Raw genomic sequence first — 18,066 nt, forward strand, 5'->3', positions numbered from 1 at the left:
GGCAGTTGCTTCAGTGCATTTAGGGGTGTGGTCCTGGTCAAGACAATCTCCTGAACTCCACACTGAATGTCGGAATGGGAAAGAAAGGAGATTTAAGCAATTTTGAGCGTGGCATGGTTGTTGGTGCCAGACGGGCCGGTCTGAGTATTTCACAATCTGCTCAGTTACTGGGATTTTCACACACAACCATTTCTAGGGTTTACAAAGAATGGTGTGAAAAGGGAAAAGCATCCAGTATGCGTCAGTCCTGTGGGAGAAAATGCCTTGTTGATGCTAGAGGTCAGAGGTCATGGGCCGACTGATTCAAGCTGATAGAAGAGCAACTTTGACTGAAATAACCACTCGTTACAACCGAGGTCTGCAGCAAAGCATTTGTGAAGCCACAACACACACAACCTTGAGGCGGATGGGCTACAACAGCAGAAGACCCCACCGGGTACCACTCATCTCCACTACAAAGAGGAAAAAGAGGCTAAAAATGTTGCCTGGTCTGATGAGTCTGGATTTCTGTTGAGACATTCAGATGGTAGAGTCAGAATTTGGCGTAAACAGAATGAGAACATGGATCCATCATGCCTTGTTACCACTGTGCAGGCTGGTGGTGGTGGTGTAATGGTGTGGGGGATGTTTTCTTGGCACACTTTAGGCCCCTTAGTGCCAATTGGGCATGGTTTAAATGCCACGGCCTACCTGAGCATTGTTTCTGCCCATGTCCATCCCTTTATGAGCACCATGTCCCCATCCTCTGATGGCTACTTCCAGCAGGATAATGCACCGTCACAAAGCTTCAATCATTTCAAACTGGTTTCTTGAACATGACAATGAGTTCACTGGACTAAAATGGCCCCCACAGTCACCAGATCTCAACCCAATAGAGCATCTTTGGGATGTGGTGGAACGGAAGCTTCGTGCCCTGGATGTGCATCCCACAAATCTCCATCAACTGCAAGATGCTCTCCTATCAATATGGGCCAACATTTCTAAAGAATGCTTTCAGCACCTTGTTGAATCAATGCCATGTAGAATTAAGGCAGTTCTGAAGGCGAAAGGGGGTCCTAATAATCCTTTAGGTGAGTCTATTTAAATTATATGCAGTACCTTTAATAATATTTGACACATTTCTATTATTAATGTTTTTGAAAGAAGTCTCCTGCTCATCAAGCCTGCATTTGATCAAAAATGCGATGGGATAGTTTGCCCACCTGCAACCTATTTGACAAGGCCCAAATAGACTGTACATGAACAGACTGCCCCTGTCAAATAGATTGCAGATGGGATGGTTTATCTACCTGCAACATATTGGACAACCTTTCTGGGCCCTGTCAAATAGGTTTCAGGTAGCCAAACCATCCCGTGTCAACCTATGACAGGGCCCAGATAGTATATGAACAGCCTATCAGTCCCTTTCAAATAAGTTGCAGGTGGGATGGTGGTAGAGTATCTACCTGCAATCTGGGACTTGTCAAATGATCTATTCTATTCTATTCTATTCTATTCTATAATAATCTATCTTGAGAGAATAAGAGTTTCTTCAAGTGCAAGGAGATGCAAAAGGAAACTGAACTCTGTGTTTGGAAATAGAGGCACATTTCAGACAGTGTGCAATTCGGGTGTGTGCGCACAGAAAACAGTGCGCTAGTGTTGAATTGAGTTCTTTCCAGATAGGGATTTCATCTTTATTTTTATCTCCTTTTAATTCCTATTATAACTATTATACTATATATATTTTTATTTTATTCACTTATGACTATTTTAACTTAATTTCTGTGTAAAGCACTTTGAATTGCCACTGTGTATGAAATGTGCTATACAAATAAACTTGCCTTGCCTTGCCTTTCGCATCTCCTTCTTAACCAAGATGGTCTTAACCAAGGTCTTAACCAAGATGGCGGCGCGAGTAGATCGCGAGGCTCTGGTTCTCTCCAGATTCTGCAATTTTGCGGTATTTCTCCTGTTCTTCTCGGGTCTGTTCGCACAGAACAGTTGTGCCTTTACAACGTACACCCGCGCTGAGCTTTTGGATATTGGTTTGCGAATTTCTGACAGTTTTATGGACAATCTACAACTCCTTCCTGAGATCGCTAAGACACCGGTGACTCTGCACTCTACCCGGCCGGGCGGAAGTGCACGCAGAAGGCGGCGTGATCGTAAACAAAGGCGGGGGAGGCGTGGAGGAACGCGTGCTAAGCTAACGCTTACTCCTCATCGGCTCTCTTTACCCAGCATTTTCCTTGCCAATGTACGGTCGCTAGTGAACAAAATGGAGGAGATTCGACTCAGCATCACACACAGTAAGAAACTTTTGAACTGTAACGTCCTAATATTCACGGAAACCTGGTTAAACAGCGGAATACCGGACACCGCTATCGAGCTAGCGGGACGCCACACACTCCGGGCGGATAGAACATTAGATGGCTCCGGGAAGAGCAGAGGGGGCGGATTGTGCATTTATATTAACAAAGCTTGGTGCACAAACTCTGCTATTGTTGGGAGTCATTGTTCAGCTAACCTGGAGTTTCTCATGGTTAAATGTAGACCGTTTTATCTACCCCGGGAGTTCACCTCCACCATTATCACAGCAGCCTATATTCCACCCGATGCTGATGCCAAGCTTGCTATGAAAGAACTTCACGCAGCCATCAGTAAACAACAGACTGATCACCCGGAAGCTGCGTTTATTGTTGCAGGTGACTTTAATCACTCAAACTTAAAGTCAGTGCTACCCAAGTTTCACCAGCATGTTTCCTGCCACACCAGAGGAAACAAAACCTTAGACCATGTCTACACAAACATGGCCGGAGCTTACGTTGCAACACCCCTCCCCCACCTGGGACAGTCAGACCACCTCTCTTTGTTTCTCAGACCCAAATATTCACCCCTCATCAACCGCGTGAAGCCATCAATGAAAACCATCAAGGTGTGGCCTGCGGGGGCAGACTCCACACTCCAGGAAAGGTTTCTAAACACAGACTGGAGTATGTTTGCTTCTCAAGCCACCAGTGGCGCTCACACGGACATTGACTCCTACACCTCCTCAGTATTGGATCATATCAATACCACCATCGACAGTGTTACAACCCAGAAACAGATCACCACATACCCAAATCAGAAGCCTTGGATGAACAGGGAAGTACGACTTCTGTTGAAGTCACGCAACACTGCCTTCAGATCAGGAGATGCACAAGCCTACAGCGCATCCAGGGCAAACCTGAAGAGGGGCATCAAAAAGGCCAAGCACTGCTACAAGCTTAAGATTGAGGGTCACTTTTCCAACTCTGACCCTCGACGCATGTGGCAGGGCATCCAGGCCATCAGTGACTACAAACCCCCCCACTCCACCCCCGCAGCCACTGATGTCAACTTCCTGAATGAGCTAAATTACTTTTATGCTCGTTTTGAAAGAGACAACAGAGAAACTGCCACCAAGCTCAAACCCTCAGCTGACCACCCACCAATCACACTCTCCTCCACAGATGTCTGCAAGGCACTGAGCCGGATCAGTGCGCACAAGGCTGCTGGACCTGACAACATCCCTGGACGTGTGCTCAGGGCATGTGCGGAGCAGCTCGCTGGGGTTTTTACAGACATTTTCAACCTGTCTCTCGCCCAAGCAGCTGTACCATCATGCTTTAAACGCACTTCCATTGTGCCAGTGCCGAAACACTCCAGCCCGAGGTGCCCTAATGACTACCGCCCTGTAGCACTCACACCCATCATTATGAAGTGCTTTGAGCGGCTGGTCCTGGAACACCTAAAAGACTCTATACCATCCACATTGGACTCACACCAGTTTGCCTACCGCAGCAATAGGAGCACAGAGGATGCCGTTTCCATGGCACTGCACTCTCTGCTCACTCACCTGGACAGTAAGAACACTTATGCACGCATGCTGTTTGTTGACTTCAGCTCAGCATTCAACACTGTCATCCCATCCAAGTTAATTGCCAAACTTGGAGACCTGGGCATCAACACTTCAATGTGTAACTGGATTTTGGACTTCCTAACTGACAGACCCCAGAATGTTCGATCAGGATCCACCTGCTCCACGTCCATCACACTCAACACTGGTGTACCACAGGGCTGTGTGCTAAGTCCGTTTCTCTACTCCCTCTTCACCTCCGACTGCAAGCCTGTGTATGGAACTAATTCCATCGTCAAGTTTGCGGACGACACTACGGTGATTGGTCTCATCAGCAACAACGATGAGACTGCCTACAGGGAGGAGATCCAGCACCTGGCCACATGGTGCGCTGATAATAACCTGCTCCTCAACACCACCAAAACGAAGGAGCTCATCGTGGACTTCAGGAAGGAGTCAAGAGGCACACACGACACCATCCACATCAATGGAATGGCTGTTGAGCGTGTCTCCAGTTTCAAGTTCCTGGGGACCCACATCTCGGCGGACATGTCGTGGACGACCAACACCTCCAGCCTGGTCAAGAAGGCTCACCAGCGCCTCTTCTTCCTGAGGACACTGAGGAAGAATCAGCTCTCCTCGGCTATCCTGGTGAACTTCTACCGCTGCGCAATAGAGAGCATCCTGACCAACTGTGTGGCAGTGTGGTATGGGAGCTGCTCTGCTGCGGAGCGCAAGGCACTGCAGCGGGTGGTGAAAACTGCCCAGCGCATCACAGGAACTCCACTACCTGCCATCGAACACATCCAGAGGAAACGCTGTCTGCATCGAGCTCGCAGCATCCTCAAGGACTCCTCTCACCCAGCCCACAGACTGTTTTCTCTCCTGCCCTCCGGCAGGCGTTTCAGGATCCTCCGGACCAGGACCAGCAGACTAAAGAACAGTTTTTTCCCCAGAGCTGTCTCTTTACTGAATTCAAACCCCCGTTGATCCACTTCCCTCATAAACTGCGAACTCTCCTACCTCACATCTGCCTTCACTTTGTTATTTGCACTACCGACTGTTTATTACAGTAACAACTGTTTACTTATGCATTCTGCACCACCATACCGTAACTGGATTATGCTCATCTGCACTGCCGACTGTATTTACAGTAACAATGTTTACATTTGCATTTTGCACCGTACTTCTAACTGTAATATGCAACCACTTTCCACTGCACTTTTACACTTTCTTTCGGATAGCTCTGTCCATAATTTATTGTACTAACTTAATCCACTGCTATATTCCTCATATTAGCCTAACATATTATTGTATACCTCTAACTGTAAAATTCTGTTCAAAGTAATAGCCGTCTGTATATTTATTCATAGTACATAGTCACCTGTAAATTCTGTTTATAGTAATAGCCATCTGTATATTATATTCATAGTACATATTCACCTGTAAATTCTGTTTATAGTAATAGCCATCTGTATATTATATTCTAGTACATATTCACCTGTAAATTCTGTTTATAGTAATAGCCATCTGTATATTTATTCACTGTATATATTCATCTGTAAATTCAGTTCTGCTTATAGTAATAACCATCTCTCTACTTATACATATTTATATATATTCAGAACATTTTTATGTCCTGCACTTACGCAACCATTGTATATCCTGCACTTGCTGCTATTGCACTTCTGGTTAGACCTAAACTGCATTTCGTTGCCTTGTACTTGTACTTGTGTAATGACAATAAAGTTGAATCTAATCTAATCTAATCTAATCCTTGTGCTTGAATGCTTAAATTGGCAAGACTTACAAGCACGTGCAAATGATCGCTCTATGATGGTTAGACTTTGCAATAATCCATGGGTCACATGTGCTGAACTGTGTGGTGGGTCCGTACGGATCAGGGCTTCATTACGGCTCATTATAGCACTAGTGCTGACGCCGCTGTGTGTGTGTGTTCACACAGGTGCGGTGTTGCTGCACGCGGGCGATCTTCAGCACCTGGCGTGGCTCGGCCTGCAGTGGGCGCTGATGGAGGAGAGCGTCAGCCTTCAGCACTGGCTCAAGCAGCTCTTCCCTCGCCTCACGCTCGAGACCTCCAAACTAGACACCAACTCACCTGAGTCCATCTGCCTGCTCGACCTGGAGGTGCGTCCACCCTTCTCATCGTCAATGAGGCACAGCGGAAACATTCACCTACATTTGGCTTTCATGAAACATGCACAGTCTCTGAAATGAGTTTTTACTTTATCCAGATATTCAATCATGTCTGATGATTGTAAAAGCTATATCTAACATGCATGTTTGGCTGATGGCTTATCTATACATTTTACAAGATTGACATATTGACGAGGCTGTAGTCCATAAGCACAGCGTTTGGAACTGAAGTCCTGTTGTAAAGGACTGTGGCAGAGGCACAATCCCAGGATCTCAGCGGACCTGATGAAGCGCCTCAGCTGTAACTCTGTGTATATGTGATGTGTTGCAGGTGTTCTTGTGTGGCGTCGTGTTCAGCAGTCAGACGCAGCTCCAGGAGACGGCACGGATGGCCTCGGTCTCCTCGCCGCATCAGCCCCGGTGTTTGCCTCTGCACATCATGAAGCTCCTGTCCTCCGTCAAGCAGCGCGAGTGGTGGGACGCCGTCTACAGCCTGATCCACAAGAGGGCGCTGTGAGTGATTGCTCTGCTGTGAGTGTGAGCCTGACGCACGGCTCCGTGTCTGACTGCAGTGTTTTCTCTGTGTGTGTCTCAGGTCAGGGACGTCGGCTAAACTGCGGATGCTGGTTCAGCACGGTCTCGGCACGCTGCGCGCCGGAGAGAAACACGGCCTTCAGCCGGCGCTGCTCATCCACTGGGCTCAGCATCTCTCTGACACGGTACGTCTGCTCACAGCCGTCCTAATGATGCTCGTTCTGAGCCAGGAAGTAAGTATAAATACCCAATTTCTAAAGAAAATGTTGGAAGATTCTTCAGTTATGAAACAAAGTCGATTCACCTATAAGCAGCTCTGCAGAATATACTAGTGTCATCATCATTCATTATTCAATTAACCCCTAGAAGTTTAAGCTGTTTTGGTGCCCTTTAGAAGTTTTGACATGCTCTGACATTTGTGTTTTTTTCAGTTGCTTATAAACACATTAATGGCAAAAGTGTAATTACACTATGTTCAGCACAAACTGGGCTACCATAATATTAGAGCAACATGTATGTACATGCTTGTATTTTTGAGAGAAAAATGTTTATGCATGGTTTTTGAGAAAACGAAAAAATAGTTTTAAAATTAAGGCCTCAAAACACAATATAGATATGTGTCCACAAGACTTTTGACTCATGGGTGTATTTGCCTTGAGATTTTGCTTTAAACTGATGTGAGAATCAAGCCTACTCATTCATAAAACAATACTCTGATTTAAAATTTGTAAGACAGTTTTTCTTCACAAAGCCTGTATGCGAGGAGGCGTGATATCTAATGAATGATGAGTATCACCTGAGAAGACAAAAGAGTAGAGCAGACATTTGCGAATAAAAGCTTTATTGATGTGACACTAGGCTCTTTTACAATAAACACGTTATAATCTGTCCAAAACAGGCCAAATAAATCTTGTCTAAACAGTCTTGCGTGTATGTCATGCAGCAGGATTCATATTTAATGAATGGTCTTTGTGCGTTTAATATTCACAGATGCTAACAGAATAAAGCCTACCTTACAATCAGCCCTGAATCCGTTGCTCTTAGAAATTTTCATGAGGAGAATAACAGCTTTTCATGAGGAGAATAAATCCAGGATTACTGCTCAAACACGTCTCAAAACGATGTAGCTGAAGTAAAGTTACAGCGCATCACTAGATGTGTTTGTATGAGTTGCTGTGTGACCGTCGACTCTGAGTCGTCAGTATTTGAATCTCAATAGAGCGCTCGATCCGTGGGCGTGGCGGCATTAGCGGATAATGAAGTAGCTTGCGGTTGACTGACCTCAATCGCTTTTCATTCAATTAAATTCAAATGTATTTGTATAGCGCTTTTCACAATACACATTGTTTCAAAGCAGCTTTACAGAAAGTGCATTTCATAAATGTACATTGAAAAATGTTAGAAAAAGTGAATCAATCATGTATTAATTTAGGCCATAACAACGCTGGCGTTGAGTCGTCTCTTCACAGGCGTCGAGTCGTCTCATCACAGGTGTTGGGGCATCTGAAGTCTCCATGAGAGGCTGGATACAAACTGGAGCTGACAAACTAGTTACCTCGGGACTAGTGTCCCGAGATGATAACAGAAAAGCAGATGGGAAATAATTAGCATAGCTGCTGTTCAGAATATTATATTAATGCTTTTGATCCGATTTAACTGTAGTATAAAACGTATTTATAATGTGAATGCTTGGCTAAAGAGATGCGTCTTTAATCTAGTTTTAAACTGGGACAGCGAGTCTGAACCTCGAACAATATCAGGAAGACTATTCCAGAGTTTAGGAGCTAAATGTGAAAATGCCCTCCCTCCTTTAGTGGACTTAGATATCCTAGGAATGACCAGAAGCCTCGAGTTTAGTGATCTTAAAGAGTGCGATGGATTGTAGGCAGAGCCGGATTAAATAAATGGACTACACTAGGCAGGCTGCATTTTTTGGGCCCCCCTCCATCGATGTTATTTATGAATTGAAATCTGAAACTTATCAAAGTTACTAATAAAAGTGAATTCACATTTTACATAGCCTAGTCTTTGGTTACAAATTGGTTGTGTTGTATATTAAACAGTCTATCAGACTATTTTTTGATATTCATTATTTATACGTCATTACATGGCTCTATTAAATGCTATTAAATTATCCTCATCCATTGGGAGTGTCATTGTTAGTAGTACCAGTAGTACCAGTAAATAACCAATAGGTGTCAGTAAACTATGTAAACAGAGCAAATAAGTTTATCTTATTTGTTCTGTTTACATTTAATCAACACATTTAATTAAAGGGGTGGTAAAACACATTGTTTTGAAGGCTTGATTGTGTTTGTGGGGTGCACTGTAACATGTGTTCATGCTTCGTTTTTAAAAAAAAAATTATTATTTTTCATATATTTGTCCTTTATTCTACACTGCTCTGTCCCTCCTTGTAAAACGGTCTGATGCTTTCCGGGTTGTATGAAGCCAGTCCCTCAAAAATACGCGATGGGCTCTGATTGGTTAGCTGGCCCAGTGTGTTGTGATTCGCTAACCGCAGTGTATGTTTGTCGGAAACGTCACGCCCCTTCCCTTTACCGCTAGACTGTGCTTTGGTCAGTATTAGAAACGATGGCGTCAATAAAACCATACCAATCTGAGCCCGAATCAGACCCAGAACATTTGAGTGAAGATGATCGAGCAGAAGCTGTTCAGTCCTCAAGAGTAAAGACTGCGGATCTATAGTGATCGCTACTGAATGGCACTGTTACTTCTGTATTTTTAGAACGATTATAGCCAAATATCTGTCGCAAGAACTATTAACCCAAAACACTAAGCACTGGCTTTACTATAGTAGCCAAATCACACACAGAACCATGTTTAGCATGCCTGTAGATAAACAATACATAAAAGCTCTAATCAAAGAATCATTTACACTAATGCCAAGTTCGCTGTTGAGATTTTAACGTTAGGTGTTTTGTAACAATAGGTGTTCGTCGGATAACGTTAAGTATGAATGAGCATTTAACAGACTGGTTTGCAGAACAGTGTTGTCATCTGTTTACTTCCTTGCTACAACGTACATTTAACAATACAAACTATTACAGGAAAACACATTGATGAAAAAATAAATAAATCAGACTTACAGGTTGTGGCCCATAAACAGCTTCTGTTTGTAAATCCAGCTTTCAGGACAAGCCGTTGTGCATATCCTGTATTGAACTCGCGAACATTGTGGAAGTTTTCCTCCGTGAGATGTGCTGCGGGAGGGAGCCCCACGCGCGTCGTGCAATCACACACTGCCCTTGTTTCTCTCACGCAGCTGACGTTGTGCAAATCCGGTATTGAACTCACAAAGTTTGTGGAAGTTGTCCTCCGTGAAATGTGCAGCGCGCGCGTCGTGCATCCACGCACCGGCAGTGTTTTTTTCACGCAGCTGACGTTGTGCAAATCCGGCATTGAAATCGCGAAGACGGTGGAAGTTTTCCTCTGTTAGATGTGCTGCGGGAGCCCCGCACGCGCCTGTTCCCTTCTGTCTCATACACACATGTGCATATAACATGTTGTATGTTAAACGCTCTGCAACGCACCCCTGTCCCTATGAAGGCTGAACAAAGCAAGTAATTACCCCAGACCTGCAATCCGGATGAATATAACAGCGTTTCCTCGGCATCGCGGCAACAACACTCCAGCCTACTATACCACAACAGCGCCGCGATACAAAATGGCGCCCCCGCCCCCCCCTATTTAATATTCTCGGAGGAGGGGTTTATGTAAATATTGAGCCTGGTGATGTCACCAACCCTGGAGGAATGTGTGTAGTCGCCTACTGGCCGTTTGCTGTAGTTCTTAGAAACTGATTTCTTTAAAAGCAAATATCTCCCTTTGCTTTAAACTTTGAACGTTGTAACTTTGCAGATGTTGTTTATGCTCAAGCAGCAACATTACATGCTAGCTAAAGTTAGAATAGTGAAATCGTGGTTTACCACCCCTTTAAGATTTTCTGCAAAATACAATAGCTTACAACATTTATAAATGTTGTAATTAAGAACAAGGCAAACATGACCCCTTCACATTCATCAAGACCATTTAGAAACTGTCTAACAATAAATAATAATAAATATAAGGATGGAGGATTTAAACTATGGAAAACTAAAGGTATTCAGACTATTAAAGACTTGTATATGGATGGAATACTTCTTACATTTCAAGAATTGTGTGATAAACACCAGATTCCCACAAAGCTTTTTTTTTTATATTCACAGCTTAAAAGTTTTATGTCTTCCATGTCTACAGATATTATGTACATTCCCAAACTGTCATTAATTGAGGAAATAATAGAAAAAATTGGGCCAATTGTCAAAATATTATAATTTAATAATGTCTAACTCTAAAGAGTCTGCTGTAGACAAATTAAACGCATGGAGGAAAGCCATTCAAGAATAAATAGAGGAATTTGAATGGACTGAAGCATGTTTAAAGGCGCAAAAACAAATCATAAACACGCGGCTTAAATTATTACAGTATAAATGGTTGACAAGGGTTTATATAACACCTGAAAAACTCAATCATATGTCTAGCAATATTCCTGATATATGTACAAAATGCCAAAATTATAAAGGAACTCTAATTCACTGTCTATGGGAATGTTCTGATATACAGAAGTTCTGGAAGGATGTCATAAACTGTTTGTCAGAACGGTTTAATCTTAAAATACCACATTGTGCCAAACTTTGTGTACTGGGAATATATCCTACAGGTTTCTCACAAACAAAGAAACACACTAGACTATTGGACTTTGGATTGTTACATGCCAGAAGAGCCATTGCTGAACTGGAAGAGCATGGAAGCACCTTCTATAAAACAATGGATAAAAGAACTTTCCGAGTGCATTGGACTGGAAAGGCTGACTTATATCTCCAAGAGTAAAATAAAGGACTTTGTACAATTATGGGAGCCATACATGATTATTATATCATATGTAAAGTGGGGCCATGCCATTATTCTTTTAATGATTTATTTGTTTATTTGTTACTTTTTTTACATTTGTTTTTATCTTTTATTATCATTTTGAATTAGATTTTCTTGTAACTTAAAACTTGACACGGAAATGTTGTTTTACTTATTTTTCGCCGCATCTTCCGCCGCATTTCCCGCCACATCTTCCACCGTGTCTCCGGGCATGGCTCGGCCTCTGGCTCTGCTGACTCGAGCAGGTTCACAGCTGTCGGTCGGCTGCCCGACAGAAACTTCTATAAAGCCCCCCGCTGTCTCTTCTTTTGTTCCTCTTCATTTTTTTTCTTTTCCGTTTTGCCGCACCCGAAAGCATCTTGAATGTTAGCCTACTCAAAACACACCTGCCTGCTAGCTTTGTTGTCCCGCTCTGACCTGATTATAATACAGTCATGGGCTGGCCGCTGGCGTTAATGTGACGTAATGTAACAGTCTATGGTTAAGATAAACATCGTCACTATTTTTTGTTAATTAATAAATATTTAAATAAAATGTAGATAGGACATTTGTACATTTTATTTTTATTGTTTGTTTTTTTGTCCCTCTGTCTGGGCCCCATCCCGCCAATCGGGCCCTAGGCACGTGCCTAGTTTGCCTTTGCGTTAATCCGGCTCTGATTGTAGGGCGATAGAAGATCCGTTAAATACACTGGAGCTAAACCATTTAGGGCTTTATAGGTCAGTAGCAATACTTTGTAATTGATACGGAATTTAATATGTAACCAGTGTAGAGATGATAAAATTGGTGTTATATGATCATATTTTCTTGACCTAGTAAGAACTCTAGCAGCTGCGTTTTGGACTAACTGTAGCTTGTTTATTGAGGATGCAGGACAACCAGCTAATAAAGCATTACAGTAATCTAATCTCGAGGTCATGAATGCATGAACTAACTTTTCTGCATCAGAAATAGATAGCATGTAACGTAGCTTAGCAATGTTTCTAAGGTGGAAAAATGCCATTCTTGTAACGTATGAAATATGATTTTCGAAAGACAAGTTGCGGTCTAATATAACACCCAGGTCTCTTACTGTAGTGGATAAAGTGACAGGACATCCTTCCAAGTTAAAGTTGTATTGTGAGAGGTTTTGTGGGCAGTTTTTTGGACCAATAAGTAATACCTCTGTTTTATCTGAATTTAATAGCAGAAAATTACACGTCATCCAGTATTTAATATCTTCAACACACGCTGTCAGTTTAGATAATTTAGCGTTTTCATCTGGTCGTGATGAAATATATAATTGAGTGTCATCAGCATAACAGTGGAAATTAATTCCATGTTTTCTTATAATATTACCAAGTGGCAGCATATATATATAGAGAATAGCAGAGGGCCTAGCACGGATCCTTTCGGCACCCCATAGTCTACTGATGTTATCTTTGATTTTTCCCCATTTAGACAGACAAAATGGTAGCGGTCTGATAAGTATGATCTAAACCAGTTTAATGCCTGTCCTTGAACACCAGTGTAATTTTGAAGTCGATCTAAGAGTAGTTTATGATCTATAGTATCAAACGCAGCACTAAGATCGAGTAGAACTAGTATTGAGATACAGCCTTGGTCAGAAGCTAGAAGTAAATCATTTGTGATTTTAACGAGTGCGGTTTCTGTGCTATGATGCGGCCTGAATCCTGATTGAAATTTTTCATAGATCTAATTTTCTTGCAAGAAAGAGCACAATTGGGCAGACACAACTTTTTCTAGTATTTTACACATGAATGGAAGATTTGAAATTGGTCTGTAATTTGCTAGGTTATTATGATCTAATTGTGGCTTCTTAATGAGAAGATTTATGACTGCCAACTTGAATATTCTTGGAACATGACCTAAAGATAAAGACGAGTTAATAATATTGAGAAGAGGCTCTTCCACTACAGGTTTACATTTACATTTACATTTATGCATTTAGCAGACGCTTTTATCCAAAGCGACTTACAACTTGGGGGAACAATAAGCGATTGGTCGTGAAGAGTCGAGTGAGCGCAACAAGTGCCTGAAATACTTGGTCCGTGTACATTTCTCAGTGTAGCACAGGTTAGAGTAGGGAGGGAAAGAGGAGGAGAAAGAGGAAAGGAATTTTTTTTTTTTTTTTTTTTTTTTTTTTTTAGGAGGTTAAGTGCTCACGGAAGAGATGAGTTTTTAGTTGACTTTTGAATGTTGTCAATGAATCCGCATTTCGGATGGCGGTGGGCAGATCGTTCCACCAGCTGGGAACGTTGAATGAAAATGTTCTGGAAAGGGATTTTTTGCCTCTCTGTGATGGTACCACAAGCCTTCGCTCCTTAGCTGAACGAAGGCTTCTGGTGGGGGTGTGGCGACGTAGAATCGAGTCAAAGTATGCAGGAGCTGAGCGCGTGGTGGCTCTGTAGGCAAGCGTCAGCGACTTAAACTTGATGCGAGCAGCGAGTGGTAGCCAGTGCAGAGAGATGAAGAGTGGTGTGACGTGGGTCCTTTTGGGCTCGTTGAAGACCAGACGTGCCGCTGCATTCTGGATCATTCGAAGTGTTTGGATCGCACAAGAGGGGAGTCCAGCCAGAAGCGCATTGCAGTAGTCAAGTCTAGAAATAACCAGGGCCTGGACAAGAAGCTGTGTTGCGTGTTCTGTTAGGAACGGTCTGATCTTCCTGATGTTGTAGAGCGCAAACCTGCATGAGCAAGCGGTCTTAGCAATGTGTTCTCTGAAGGACAACTGGTCATCAAATGTAACTCCAAGATTTCTGACTGATTTTGAAGGGGAGATCAGGGATGCACCTAGCTGGATGGTGAAGTCATGTTGCATAGTGGGACTGGCGGGAAAGATGAGGAACTCAGTCTTTGCCAGGTTGAGCTGTAGGTGATTTTTACTCATCCATGCAGAGATGTCAGCCAGACAGCCGGAGATTCGTGCAGCTACTGTGGGGTCGTCTGGTTGGAATGAAAGGTAGAGCTGAGTGTCATCAGCATAGCAGTGATATGAGAAGCCATGTGCCTGTATGATGGGACCTAATGAAGTAGTGTAAATGGAGAAAAGGAGAGGTCCAAGCACTGAGCCCTGAGGAACCCCCGTGGTCAGTTGATGCGCTTGGGATTCCTCTCCTCTCCAGGCAACCTTGAAGGACCTACCTGTGAGATAAGATTCAAACCAATGGAGCGGAGTCCCTGTGATGCCCAGTGATGAGAGGGTGGACAGAAGGATTTGATGATTTACCGTGTCAAAGGCAGCAGATAGATCAAGGAGGACAAGGACTGATGATTTGGACTCAGCTTTAGCTATCCGCAGGGCTTCGGTGACCGACAGTAATGCGGTCTCTGTGGAGTGGCCCCTTTTGAAACCGGATTGGTTCGAGTCCAGCTGGTTATTCTGTGAGAGGAAGGATGAAACCTGGTTGAAAACAACTCGTTCAAGAGTTTTTGCTATGAATGGCAGGAGAGAGACAGGTCTGTAGTTATCTATGAGTGATGCATTTAAAGTGGGTTTCTTAAGCAGTGGAGTTACCCGAGCCTGCTTGAAAGTGGTAGGGAAAGTGCCAGTGCAGAGCGATGTGTTGATGATGTGTGTGAGTGCAGGAAGGAGAGTAGGAGAGATGGCTTGAAGGAGGTGTGAGGGAATGGGATCGAGAGGACAGGTGGTAGGATGGCTGGAGAGGAGAAGTTTAGATACTTCGGCCTCAGTGAGTGTGGAAAATGAGGAGAGAGTATGTTCGGTCGTGGAAGTGGCTGATCTAAAATCCACAGTGTGTGGGGGTGAGAACTGATTGCTGATAGTTGTTGTTTTGTTTGTGAAGAATTGTGCAAAGTCGTCTGGAGATAGGGAGGTGGTGGGAGGTGGTGGAGGAGGACAGAGCAGAGAGTTGAAGGTTCTGAATAATGTGCGTGAGTTTGTGGTGCTGCTGATTTTGTTTTGGAAATAAGAATATTTAGCTGCGTGAACTTCATTCGAGAAGGATGAGAGCAAAGACTGATACTTAGCTAGATCTGATGGGTGATTTGATTTATGCCATTTCCTCTCTGCTGCCCTGAGTGTTGTCCGATGTTCACGAATAACATCAGATAACCAAGGGTTAGAGGGAGTAGCTCGTGCTGGCCTAAAAGAAAGAGGGCAGATATTGTCTAGACATGAAGTTAAGGTGGAGCATAGAGTGTCAGTTGCAGTGTTAACATCCATAGAAGAGAGTTGTGTGGATGAGGGAAGGGAGGAAGAGACAGCAGAGGAAAGATGAGAAGGAGAGAGTGAGCGCAGGTTTCGTCTGAAAGTAACTGGTGGAGGAGCTGGTGGTGTGTGAGTAGTAAGTTGGAGATTAAATGTGATGAAAAAGTGATCTGAGATGTGTAGAGGTTTGACCAAGATATTGTCTGTATAGCAGTTGCGTGTGTAAATGAGGTCCAGCTGGTTACCAGATTTGTGGGTATGTGACGTGATGAGGCGTTTGAGGTCAAATGAAGCTAGGAGGGAGTGGAAATCTGAAGCATAAGATTTGTCCAGGTGAATGTTGAAGTCGCCGAGTACTATGAGTGGGCAGCCATCCTCTGGAAATGAGAACAGCAGAACATCCAGCTCATCAACAAAGGTGGTCAGTGGACCTGGGGGGCGGTAAATGACTACAATATGTATTTTAGTGGGAGTTGAAAGCGTTATAGCATGATATTCAAATGTGTTGTTTTTGCAAAGAGCTGTGTGAGATGAGTATTTCCAATTGTTAGAAATGAGAAGACCCGTGCCCCCACCCCTCCCAGTCTGGCGAGGGGTGTGGGAGAAAGAGAAGTTATTAGAGAGAGCAGCAGGTGTTGCTGAGTCTTCTGGACGGATCCAGGTCTCAGTCAAGGCCAGGATTTTGAGGGTGGATTGAGTGGCAAAGGCAGGAATGAAGTCAGCTTTATTGACAGCTGACTGACAATTCCATAGCCCCACAGAAAAAGAAAGAGACGGAGAGGCATTAGAGGAGGAGGGAACAGGAAGTAGATTAGCAGTGTTACGGTGACGTCTACGTCTACGTGTAATAGTGGGTCGTGGTTGCGAGATAACGGGGATGGAGTGGACGCACATGGTTAGAAAGGGGAAGGAAAGAAAGATGAAGGGAGAAGAAGGAGATAACTTGGTGCCTTATCGGAGTCCCTGCCTCGGAGGAGTCGCGCAGAGGAAGAGTCGAATACAGATGTCTTTACCCGCGTCGGTCTTCACACGCGGAGGCTGAAACGCAAGCTGAACGCTTCCGCTGACGCTTCCGCGCCAGCTATGGAACGTTCGTTAAATAGAACCTAATCGTTGCTGAGTGAGATCAGCTGCCTCTGATAATTGCAGTTCAACGCGCAGATGATAGGCCGTGAATGTCTTTAAATCAAAACCAATTTATGCCCGGATCTAGGCAACTTAAGTGCAAAGCTGTCTCGGTAATAACAACGTCAGATTATCTTATTCAAATGCAATATTGCAATTGGCTATGGCAGTAATACAAGGCTAAAAATCACACACAACGAAATAAAATATTAGTAGGACAATCAAACTACTAGAGTCGTGCAACAGGACTAAAGAATATGTTCAAAACTTACATGCGCGCTCCGCCGACCTGCTTCAAAAGCCGTTCGCTTTCCCGAATGGCAACACACCTACACAGGTAACAACTCTTTCAGTAGTTTAGTGGGTATTGGATCTAATAAACATGTTGTTGGTTTAGATGCAATGATAAGTTTATTTAGCTCTTCCTGTCCTATAGTTGTAAAGCGGTGTAGTAGTTCTTGAGGGGCGATAATTGCGGTTGAATCATAAGACATCATTAAAGATTGTACATTTTAGGGGTGGGCGATATCTCGATATTTAAAATATATCGAGATATTTTTTAAACACGATATGGATTTTGACATATCGTATATATCGATATATTGTTTATATTTAATTCTGATTCCGCCACTTTGCTTGTTTGTCTTCTCTGTGCTGTGCTCGCGCCCGCTCGCTCCCCCCTGCCTCCTTGCTTTTGTTCCCCCTCCCCTCGCGTGTTGTCATGGCGGCGTCCGCAACCAGCTCGGAGGCTACAGAACTCGTCTTAAAAACAACTGGCTCTATTATATGGAGATACTTCGGTTTTAAGGCGTCGGACGAACAGCAGACAGATGTCTACTGCCATGAATGCCGACAGTTGGTTCTCAAACACTTGATCCAAGATACAGTTTACCTAGGCGGCATTACTTTGCGAGACAAGAACTCCCGCGACTGTACACTATGGAGAGAGAGCGGCTTGCTTGCTGGAGAAGGTTGCTTACTATGCCCTTGATTTGAGTTGTTTTATTTTTGAATGAAAATTCATTATTTGCATGCATTTTAAAGCCTTGCGCGTAGGGGACCATGCGCTTTCCCGAGCGCGCGCACTAAAAGCCTGTCTAACAAGTGATTACTGGACTAAATCTTACTGCGCTAATACTGTCAAATACACACAAGGTTAACATAAACACAGTCGGTTATGTCTAAAGTGAAGGTAAAATCGGCGTGTGTCTGTATATTAGATGCGTGAAAGTCTTAAATTGACAGCAGGGCAGCCGAGTGAACACACTGCCGCTTGTCCTTAAAG

At 43.6% G+C, this 18,066-nt stretch overlaps 1 protein-coding gene across 4 annotated transcripts in view; it reads left to right on the top strand.

Annotated features, from left to right (window-relative positions):
• The window catches only part of ranbp2 (RAN binding protein 2), a 62,268-nt gene that overhangs the window by 12,757 nt on the left and 31,445 nt on the right, over positions 1–18,066 (top strand). For all 4 annotated transcript variants that reach the window (XM_079822302.1, XM_079822303.1, XM_079822304.1 and 1 more), the window contains exons 9-11: positions 5,826–6,007; positions 6,348–6,529; positions 6,612–6,735. In XM_079822302.1, coding sequence (XP_079678428.1) covers positions 5,826–6,007; positions 6,348–6,529; positions 6,612–6,735 — 488 coding nt within the window. The remainder of the gene's footprint in view (positions 1–5,825; positions 6,008–6,347; positions 6,530–6,611; positions 6,736–18,066) is intronic.

This window comes from Gobio gobio (assembly GCF_949357685.1).
Source record: "Gobio gobio genome assembly, chromosome: 7".
Taxonomy (NCBI): domain Eukaryota; kingdom Metazoa; phylum Chordata; class Actinopteri; order Cypriniformes; family Gobionidae; genus Gobio; species Gobio gobio.